The following is an 11,767-nucleotide window of genomic DNA, read 5'->3' as shown; positions in this document are numbered from 1 at the left end:
AGTTTTGCGAGCCAATGCTAACTAACGTCAGTGCAATGACTGGAAGTCTACAGGAACAGCTAGCATGCACACCTGAACACATCAATGGACTAGATAGAAATAGCTGGATTCAAGGATGAGGACCCAGGCGGGGGATTTCGATCCAAATTAGTTTCCTAGTAGGCATCTTGATGATGTGCATCCGCAGCCTGTTGTCTGTCTTAAATAGAAGCACAAAGCATGGCCTTTTATAGTGCACTCCCTATTGTTGGCAGCACTGCGGGCCAGGGAGGGGGTGAGGATGACACCTGGACAGACAGAATAAAGGGCCCCAGCCCCTACCCAAAGTGTTACTCTCTGCAGTGTCGTTCCTCCTGTAGCTCCTGTGCTTAGTTGTGCATCTCTGTTCTCACAATGGCGCCCAAGAAGAAGGAAGAGCCCAAAGAAGCACCCAAGCCCAAGGCCCCAGAGCCTGAGCCTGTCAAGATCCCGGAGTTTAACCCTGCAGAAGTCGTGGTACAGAAAAACTCAGATTTCCACTTTGGTTTGCATGATGAAGGGAATAGGAAAAATGTGTTGAGCTTTAGATGGTGGTCTAGATGGTGGTCTAGATGGTGGTCTAGATGGTGGTCTAGATGCTGGTCTAGATGGTGGTCTAGATGGTAGTCTAGATGGTAGTCTGGATGGTGGTCTAGATGGTAGGGGAAACATCAACATAAGCATGTTTTTCAATTATTTGTTATCTTCGAACGTGTTTAAAATGATTTGTATATTAGGGATTAGGGATTGAAAAGGGCTGTTAATCATATATTTATTGGGTGCTACTGGGTGTTACTGGGCTATCACACAGGACATAACTTCACTATCATATGGGTGAGGTTCCATTCTTTTCACATTCATAAAATTGATAAGAAAAATGTAATACCCTTAATCTCAACATCAAGCCATGTATCCACTTGAGGGCAAAACTGACCTTTCAAGGAGATGGCACTAAGAGTTTGGTCTTCCATAGATAGTCATCTGTGTTTTTCAAGAACATTAGAGACACCATGTGACGTGAACAGTGCAGTGCATTCAAATAGGAGTCCTACTGTTCAGCCGTTTCCACATTGATAAGACAACACCAGTAGCATGACAGATTGAAGAGCAACAATGATCTTTTACATGATATGCAAATGTTTCTTTCTATTTCTGCCTCTTCTATGTGGGTAAAAGTTTTTCATGGTTGAGGGAGCAGCTGTATTACAATGTAGTGAGGTTAAAGCCACACAATGTGATTTGAATTATGTCCATGCATAGCAGACCACCCAAATCGAAAGGCAGACTGGCTTTGTACAAAAAAGAAAGGGGAAAAAAGTGCAAAGACAAATACATATATTTCTTACCAAGGCCATTTATTTTAAAACATGCTAAAATATGGGTTTTTCAAATATTTTTGCACAGCTCCACTGTTGGGTGGGATCTCTAAATATCCACAGATCTGACAGTAATTTATGACTATCTGAAACAAATCCAACACACACAATAGGAAAATTGCCAAGAATGGTGCAAGAGGGCCGTAAAAAAAAAATACTCTTTACATGAAGGATATCAAATGAATATAAATAGGATTTTAATACAGCTTTAGGTCAGACCTTTGAAGTTATTCAGATAACCAGAAAGGTAGGTGAAACACAATTACATCTTAGTGTCCTTCTCCTCCTATTCTCCTCCATTTCATATTTAGGTTAATCAAGAGGGACTTTAGTGACTCAACCCTGACCTCCTTCATCAGCTGTGAAATGCGTACCATTTTAATAGAGGACTTTGTCTCTGTGCTGGTGAAGTGTCACTTAATCATTTGCATGGCACTTGTAACCTCCGTCTTACACATCATCTTGCGTTAAGACAACAGAGCTGGTGTCAAACGTAGACAGGAAAAGCAGTCGGTCAAAGGCATGTGCACAGTCAAAACAGTCAGGAGGCATGTGTGAGAAGGCTGTGTCTGTCTGAAGGTCAGCCATAAATTGACACTGACCAAGCCCTGGCTTTAAATGCCTGGAATAAGTGGAGTGTAACTGGAGCCTGAGAAATCTCTATAATGTTTGGACAACTGATAGTGGGGGCATCATAATGGGGAGTGGGGGTGGTACAACTACTATCAACTATGTTTGACCTCAGCTTTTCAAAGTCATTTTCACTGTTGCTCACAACATGCAGTTCACTTTGAGATCTATATTGTTGGTCATGTGAAATCTTCCCTTTACATTCACATCCTGCACAAAATAGTTTTTAATGATTTTGCTTTTTCTTTCAGCTTGAATTCACCCCTGAGCAGATTGAGGGTAAGATTGAAATTGTTGTTGTTACAGTTGTTTGTTTGCCTGTCTCTTCACAATGAGTACTTGTATATCTAGTCTGGTACATGAAAGTGTAGTGTGATAGAAGTACATGAACGTGTAGTGTGATAGAAGTACATGAACGTATAGTGTGATGTGAAGTACATGAACGTGTAGTGTGACAGAAGGACATGAAAGTGCAAGAGATGTGTTGAGAGAAAGCAACAGTAAATCATTGTCTTTTGAAAATGTCCAGCCTCTCCTCAAATGGAGATCTGCATGCTGTGAGACCAGCCTGCTTTTAGGACCCTGACAGACAAGTGGAAAAACATCTAGACACACAATGCCACTGTCGTGTTGCTCTCTCCACAGATTTCAAGGATGCTTTCCAGCTGTTCGACAGGACACCACTCAATGAGATGAAGATCACGTACGGACAGTGTGGTGATGTGATCAGGGCACTGGGGCAGAACCCAACCAACGCAGAAATAATGTATGTCCTTGGAAAGCCCAAGCCAGAGGGTAAGTCCATGCAACATTCTATAATCTGTTTTATTTTGGGGGGTTTCTAAAATCAATAAAAAAATATGTTGATCAGTTGGCTTTCTTTGATGTTTCATCAATACGTTTTTAAAATGTAGCTTTTATTAACTTTTTATATTTGAAATCTAATAGGGTTAATCATATATGGAATATGTATTATTTTAATACAATCTAAGTTAATGTTCTACATTTCTAGCTCCTGTATTGGTGGTAGTGTGGATGGTTTCAATGACATTTGATTTTGTTGTTTCATACACAGAAATGGCGACGAAGATGCTGGACTTTGACAGCTTCCTGCCAATCCATCAACACATCTGCAAAGCCAAGGACCGCGGCACATATGAGGACTTCGTTGAGGGTCTGAGGGTGTTCGACAAACTGGGCGACGGCACAGTCATGGGCGCTGAGCTCAGGCACGTCCTGGCATCACTGGGTGAGTCCAAGGCCTCAGACATATTTTACATAGCATACAATAATATAGTCTAAAATAGGTTGACCTTGCCTGGTCCAATCCTGAATGGGATGTAGCCAACTCTTTATTGTCATACCACTGACAATAGTAGAAGAGTTGGCTACATCACGTACAGGATGGGACACAGCTAAAGTAGGCTATAAAGGTTTTAGGTTATACTCAATTTAAATGGTATTTAACAAAAAAGGGAATTTAACAGTATGTTTGATTGGTTATAGGTGAAAAGATGAAGGAGGATGAGGTTGAGCAGCTCATGACAAACCAGGAGGACGCCAACGGCTGTGTAAACTACGAAGGTAAGAAATTATACCCTCTCCTTGCTATCTTTGACCAAAAATTCCAAAACATACCTTTTAAATCAATTAATATTTCTGTACCTAATTCCCTTGTCTATTTTTCTTCACAGCTTTTGTAAAACACGTCATGGCATCTTAAAAAGGCTGCCACCGCCATGACACCTGATAGTTGAAGACAGATGATTGTTAATATGTTTATGTAAAGTCCACTCCATGCCCCTCATGTCATGTATTCATCCCTATGTGCCCAGTTGGATTGCTATTCCATCACGTGACAGAACCGTTCAACTAACTGTTCATTGTTTTTTATCGTTCCCCTTCATGTTGACTCAAATAACAAATGTTATTGTACATCCCCACTGTTCATTTGTGGATCAAAACTTGTAATTAAACAGAATGATTCAATATTATGGTATTGTGCAATACTTTACTTCCTAATTTTCATTTGACCATTTGTAACTGATTTTCCTCGGTCATATTTCCCTTGCCATGTGACGTGTCCTGTATTGGGGTCTGTGGTCAATGCTCCCTCATGTAGCCTACAACCAAAAGAGGGTGCCATTGGTCTAACTAACATACTTTACCAAACAAGCACCTCACAGTGATAAATTCAAAGAAACTGCCAAAAAATATTACTTAAAAGGAACAGGCAAACTCCCTACTGAGGTCCTTCATCTTTATATATCAAAAATGACAATTCTTCTTACTGCTTCAAGGTAAGTTTATGAACAATCTTTAGCATGAGCTGAAGACATATACAAAGGATGTTTTTACGGAGAAAGGAGGTGGACTCCTTTTTAACATGTGTTCTGTAAGGTACTATATGTCATTCACACATGTTCAGTAGCCATTGTATTATTTCTATCACATACATTCTCAGTCCAGGCACACACTATGTGTAATGAAGCATGTGGCCACAAAGTCTCTGTTCTTCCACTGTCTGGTCTGTCTTTGCTTTACTTAAGACGATTTCACTTGAAAGGAATAAATCTGCTTAAAGTTATAGCAAATGTCTGAGGTGATTATTGTCAGTGTCCACACAGAACAAGGTCCCATTTTAATGTCTTCATTCTTCTCTTCTCTACGCATGGCACCTGAATGATGCCACTTGATTTTTCTGGTAGCCGACACAAGAGGGCAGACCTGCATCAGGTAATTAAATAAATAACTGTCAGAAAAACATGTTGCAGACCTAATCAATCTTTGAATACAAAAGCGGATTTTATTTATTTTAAACGAAAAAATCATGCAATTTTATAGGAAGAAATGTTTTTGTTTTTAAAGATCCCACACATTACTGTAGTCGGTAGTGTATATGTGCAGTCGGTTCATTGGCCTCTCACCTTCAACCAATAGATGGAGCCAGTGGTCTGAAAACCAGAGACCCTTTGGCGGCTGTTTGGTTTGTTTGATTGATTGTTTTCAGCAGGAAAGATCCCATAATCACATGCTATTACAAATCTGATTTAAGATGATTGGATAGCTGTCCAATTACATATCAGTAGGTCTACATCAGTCACCAGTGTCCATATGATGTCCTTTTTACTTTTTCAATATTTCCATTTCAGTATACAAGGCTTACTTACCTTTCATGTGGAAATCTGTGACTGTGACTTACTTACCTTTCATGTAGATCACATTTTTTGCCAACTTGATTATCTGACTTTTATGAAGAGTTGAGTGAACAGTGGTTTCATTGTCCTAATGTACTGTAGCAGTAAGCACATCACATTGCTTTAGCCCCAGTCCCCATGGCTCAACCCCAGGGAGACCCCCTACATGCTGCTCTCTGTAGTAACTGACATTGAGGGTCAATAAGCCTGAATGACTTGATAAACAAACCTGCTCCCGTCAGTCATTCTCTGGAGGCACATTGTGAGACAAATACTGCATTATATTCGAGCCCTGAATGCTGATTGGCTGACAGCCATGGTATATCAGACCGTATACCACATGTATGACAAAACATTTATTTTCACTTCTAATTACGTTGGTAACCAGTTTATAATAGCAATAAGGCACCTCAGGGGGTTGTGGTATATGGCCAATATACCACGGCTAAGGGCTGTATCCAGGCACTCCGCGTTGCGTCGTGGTAAAGAACAGCCCTTAGCCGTGGTATATTGGCCATATAGGGCCCCGTGTAGCTCAGTTGGTAGAGCATGGCGCTTGCAACGCCAGGGTTGTGGTTTCATTTCCCACAGGGGGCCAGCATGAAAATGTATGGACTCACTAACTGTAAGTCACTCTGGATAAGAGCGTCTGCTAAATGACGTAAATGTAAATACCACACCTCCTCGTGCTTATTGCTTAAATATAGCACGTCTCTCATGTGGACTGTTATTTTACTATTGTTTTACTATCTTCATTTGTCTCTTAATGTGGTCTCTTAATTGTATTTAAGCACTTTGGAATGCATCCTCTGTAAGAAATGTGCTATATAAATACAGTTTGAGGTATAGTGTGCTACTATGACAAACACTGCTATAGCAGGTATAGTGCACTACTGTACTGTTACAGCTATAACTACAATAGTACTGCTTAAGTACTATCATCATCATCACAACCTCTTCTACTTTTACAATTGCCACTACCAAATCTCCTTCCACTACCACTGAACAATGATCACAAACTACTATAGCTTGAAGGCATTTTTGTCTGTCCATGCATGTGTGTGTATGTCAATGCGTGCCTATGGCTGTGCGTGTCTAAAGCGATTGGATGAATGGGGTCTGTGTGGTTACATTTATGTGGATGTTATTTCGAGCAGAAAATCCAACAGAAAGTGGTGAGATCATGACGTGCCAATCCCTTTAAATTGATCTATGAAATCACTGAGAGGTTAACTTCATTTTCATTGGTAATTAGTTGTTTGCTGTTTATATGAAATGATTCATTTAACCTATGGCAAATCAATCGAACCTGCCAAAGAAATGTTTACGCATGCACACATCTACCTGTACATCTACCTTGTAGTAGGTAGTAAAGTGGTATTAGGTTTTTACAGTACCATTAGAATTCTATTTGGCCACGTATAGCCTACACTTCAAGTTTTTATCCTGTGTGTTCATTGTCTCTTTTTTCCAAGCTTAGAAAAAGGCACCGTGAAAACACTGGATAGAAACTTCAAGTTGAACTATATCAGTGTAAAACAAACTGATTGTTTTGAGTGTTTTGAACTTCAGGGACTTTAACTACCCATCATGTGATTTTGGGAAACAGTGGGACCTATTGATTGTCCAAAATTAAGTATCATACCCCTTTCTTCCCATAAAATAAGTTGAGTCTTCTCACTTTTTGCGCCACCAAAAAAGGTTGAGTCGGCCCCTCTCCTGACCCTGTTCAGCTGTCTTTTCCTCCCTCATTTTGAGAAACATTTATACAGTACCGGTCAAAAGTTTTAGAACACCTACGTATTCAAGGGATTTTCTTTATTTTTACTATTTTCTACATTGTAGAATAATAGTGAAGACATCAAAACTCATGTAGTAACCAAAAAAGTGTTAAACAAATCAAAATATATTTTAGATTTTAGATTCTTCAGATAGCCACCCTTTGCTTTGATGACAGCTTATCTTGTACGTTTTCGATGGAGTTGCGTAGTTGAGGTCCCTTTGATCCACTGAGTCAAGGAGGTCACAGGTCATATTCATGTAGTGCAGTTTGTGTGAGTTATGTCAGATGATGATGACTAAGTAAAGTATATATTTCATAAAAAGAAACCTAGCTACTCTACATGCAGTTATTACATTTATTATTAGCTAAATTAATGACTTGTGAAATGTGACTGAAAATAGTCACAGTGCACTTGAGGGAAACATTACAAGTTGACGAGGAGGACCCAGTAGCATCTGGAGCTATAGCCTGAGGGGCACATCAGATCCACAATCCACCTTTTAAACGCCTGTCAAGCAAAACAAGCCTTTATTGGCTTGGATGAGAGATACAGCTAATAGTTAGGGATGTATAACTCACAGAGAGCGGAGTGCTGAGGGATCTGGGCATAGGCAGCATATTCTGCTCCACTTCACTCCGTCCAACCACAGAAAAAATAGTATGTAACTCAATCCACAATCATATTATATAACCTGCCACCTCCTTAGGCCATTTTAAGATAATCCAATGGGTCTAACGTCTGCAGTTAGAGATGGCAAGCCTTTATTAAGCCTTTATTGGATCCAAAATATCCTAATCCAAATCGAGTGTTGGTATAATGAAATAGAATGAATACAATGCACAACATGCAATCCTTCTCCTCAATGTCTCCTCAGTGAATACTATTTATTGAATAAGTCTGAATATGTCTGGAAATTCTGGACAAGATTGCAGGTAGCAGACTTTACAAACCAGAGAGTTGAATATAATATTTATTTCTAATCTGAAGGTTGATTTTACCACATGTACTTTTATAAATGCATATCAATCACACATCAGTACAACATTTACTGTAGAAACAGAGTTTTTCTTCTTTCCACAAAAACACAATTTTCTGTTTTTCTAAAAGGCAACGTTGGCGTTTCAACATAAAGCCAAAATGCATTTATGTACATTAATAAGTTATTAAATCGAGAATACATCAGAGAATGGTGAAGCTGTACAAAATATGAAAAATAAATGATTTGGTCAGAGAAAGTGCACTGACAACAAGTAAACACATGCAGGTAAACGTGTTTGTTATCTTTGGTGAATTTGTAATTTTGAACAAATTATTCATTATATATTCATAAAATCATTTAAGAATTGCAACAAATAAATCTAAATTTTCATGTTTCAATCAAAGAAAATGTTGGGGAGATTTCCCTTGGTAAGTTTTAAACTGCTTACCTTATAACTTCCATAGGAGTACTGTACTGTGTACTGTATGTGCAGAATTGTAATGAATTCAATAGACTAAAAACATAATGGAAAGTACCATTTAAGCTGCACAAGAAGAGATGGTGAGATGATGTAGTAAAATAGTCATACCTTTCTGTGATTGCTTTGGATGGTCCTAGGTATTCATTTAAGCTGAATGCTCTGAATGTTCTTAATGAATTACTTTCACTCCAACATTATAAGAGAGAAAATACATATTTACGTCATAACATTTGTACAAATATGAATTATAATATACAACAAACTTTAAAAGAGTTTATGTACAGTACAACGAAAAATTGTGGTTATACATGTTTTATCGCACTCTTTGAAGATATATTCTTCTTTTTAGACCTTCTCAAACTAGAACCCCTAGATGTGAGTAAAACGTATCCAATATAAACATTCAACGTGGAGGCACCTCCCAAACATAAATAACAACATCATGTTCAACCAACACAATATTGACCATTATTCACGTAGTACATTGGCTATTTATATAGATATTGGGACTGTTTGCTTGAAAACTTTTATTCAAGAGAGTTATTGTGCATATGGACTCAGTCACGATTATGAAATATACATTTTGTATGAAAATGTTACAGAGAACTGCTACATAGACAACTGTTCCAGAAAATTAGACCTACAGCAATCAAAGGATGCAAACTCTAATGGTCATGACAGGTCAATAATGTTCACAGCAATTATCAAATGATGATGACAAAGATACCTTCCCCTACAAGCAATTTTAGACCATGTGTCAAGCCATTTTAATTCACTTCATGGCAACTAGTCAGGTAACAAGAATGTATAATTGATACCAAAGAAGTTTGCTTTTTAACCTAAATCAGAGAAATAGCTCTAAACCAGATTAGTGAGTTTGTCCCCAACATGCCATCTACCGGTATTTACATAATTTCTACAATTCCAAGTCCCAAGTTGATTTCATGGGTGCATGGGTTCTACTGTTCTATTTCCCAGAACTGCTTACTGAAGCCTGAATAACCAGGCTTGCCTCAGTGCCTGGAACTTGTATGACATTGCAATGGACCTGGGGGGAAAGGAGGATAACACCCATGCAGGTCAGATGGTCAGTCAGTCATTACCAGGGCTTGGAATGTTGACCTGAGCAGGGCAAAGCATTAAGGAAGCTAAATGGAGCTCTCACTCATCAGGCTCTATCTCTGTCTGGCTCCTGGACACAACAGCTTAGGATTGACGAATGATTAAGTGCAGCACATTGGGATTTGAAAGAGAGAAAATAATTAAATCCTTTTAATACAGTAAAAGGATTGAATGTACTGTACCTTAAAATTACTCCTATTTCTCTTGACTTGGGTCAGCTGTGGCATTATGTGGACTTAAATAAGGATCTGCGACACTAAAATAGTGTTTGTATTTAGTTTTTGAAATAAGTATTATATAAATGTATCTGAATCACAGTCCTATCTCCATTATTTGCATAAGATAATGGGTATAATCTGAATTCGAACCCAGTGAAAGATAACTTTGATTTATTTAGAGTAGCCTCTGGGGGTTTTATACTGAAGTGAGAAAAACACATCATTGACGTTATGCTGTTCAAAAGTGTTGTCAGGCAACAATCTGAAAATAAATTAGCCTGAAAACATTTATACAAATGAATAGCTCTTAGGGTGACATTTTGACAGTGCGTGAAAGTGGTGCTGATGACAAACCAAACGGTACCACTTCCTTATTTCCTTGGGGATTAACAGTATAATTACATCTCTTTAATCTCATCTCAAACTTGGTGTGCAACAAACACAGAATGCAATTGCATCCCGTGCCCACACTGTTTAAGCACATTCCTGCATAAATTATCTCTGCCCTCTCGTAGATATGAAATAATGAAGGGTTATGGATATAAATGCCACTAGTACAGTACAGTACTGGGAGTGATTAGGGTCTCTTTTGACACTAACACTGCTTTTGTTTTGCCTCATCAGCATTCAGCACGGGGCCTTGAAAGGTCAACCTTCCTGACCTATTCAAATAAAACCTGGTGTACTATAGTATGATAACAGCTCTTAATGCATTGTCAGTACAACTTTGACTCTGCAATCACTTCACAATGTTCATTTGGAGAGGCAACCTGGTCCATCTGTTTTGAATGGTCCTGACTTCTGTGTGACGTCCTAGTAGGTAATGTTACAGTATTATAATGTGGAAATCCTAATGGTCTCTTTCTCAAAGCGCACTGTCTCTGTCTTTATGCAGAGGAGAAACTAAATAAAGCAAATGGACAACATTTATGGAGAGGTGCCTTAAGACAAGTGTCTTCCCTAGAAAAGGGAAGTTTCCAAAGGTGACCTTTGAACTTGGTGATCCAGGTCAAACAGCTGTGGTCTGTTTTATACTGTGGAAGCTGATCCTGGTGGGTGAAGTGGGGATGGACATGGCACGTGCCACACGCACTCTCAGGGCATGGTTGTCCTGCCAACGATGCCATCTTTTCCTGGCTGCTGAGCGCACCTGGAAGATGACAATGAAATACTATATTAGTGGTGGGCAGCCAGTGTTTCTTTGGCCCTCCTACAGTATACTACATCTATCTCCACACAAAGCATATAGGACACAGGAAATCCCTTTAACTTAAATTGACATTTGAATAACCGTCAACAACAAATCTTTACAAAACAGTACAGAACAATACATGAGGATACATGAGGATTCACATTACCGTAATTTTCGGACTATAAGCCGCGCCTTTTTTCCAATTTTTCGACCCTGCGGCTTATATATAACGGTGCGGCTAATCTATGGATTTTTACAGCTAACGGCCACTAGAAGACCTCCTAAATCTATGGATTTTACAGGTTACAGTCCACCAACTATAACTCTATGGGCTCTATGACCGGTCCTCGCCCCCCACCTTTAAGCGGCGGGCTCCAGCAGGAAAAGCTGGAGGCCGGAAAAGAGTGAGACAGGTAGCGCGCAAAAGTAAAAGTGGAACCGAGAGTGGTACGAGAGACAGAACGAGACAGAACGAGAGCAAGACAGACAGACATTACGAGAGCGAGACAGTTTGTCTCTTTCCCGACAATCCCCTCTGTGCACGAACCCTTACATATGGTAATTAAACATTAAAACACCTGCGGCTTATAGTCCAGTGCGGCTTATATATGTACACATCATTCAATATCATTCAATTTAGCTGCTGCGGCTTATACTCCGGTGCGCCTTATAGTGCGGAAAATACGGTAAATAGTTTCCAAGGTAGCCACAGTAGACTTCAATCAATTTCTATTTTTTGTGTGTGTATACCAACAACAGCTTCTTAAAGA

General features: G+C 39.2%; 1 protein-coding gene and 1 pseudogene across 2 annotated transcripts in view; one reads left to right on the top strand and one right to left on the bottom strand.

Annotated features, from left to right (window-relative positions):
* Positions 1 to 393: 393 nt before the first annotated feature.
* On the top strand, positions 394 to 3,747 carry LOC311150611 (myosin light chain 3-like; the record flags this gene model as incomplete). The annotated part of the gene is made up of 6 exons (XM_084188096.1): positions 394 to 495; positions 2,276 to 2,303; positions 2,670 to 2,819; positions 3,100 to 3,273; positions 3,531 to 3,608; positions 3,719 to 3,747. The coding sequence occupies 6 exons, from the start codon at positions 394 to 396 to the stop codon at positions 3,745 to 3,747; spliced, it is 561 nt and encodes a 186-aa protein (XP_084044222.1).
* A 4,210-nt stretch (positions 3,748 to 7,957) lies between these two features.
* Positions 7,958 to 11,767, bottom strand: part of LOC311098775 (corticotropin-releasing factor receptor 2-like) — a 75,984-nt pseudogene continuing 72,174 nt past the window's right edge. Inside the window, exon 13 of the transcript XR_014615694.1 lies at positions 7,958 to 10,955. The product of XR_014615694.1 is annotated as a corticotropin-releasing factor receptor 2-like (transcript). The remainder of the gene's footprint in view (positions 10,956 to 11,767) is intronic.

The sequence above is a fragment of the Coregonus lavaretus genome, assembly GCF_964263955.1.
Source record: "Coregonus lavaretus genome assembly, chromosome: 23".
NCBI lineage: Eukaryota > Metazoa > Chordata > Actinopteri > Salmoniformes > Salmonidae > Coregonus > Coregonus lavaretus.
This window is presented reverse-complemented; position numbering and strand designations above follow the sequence as displayed.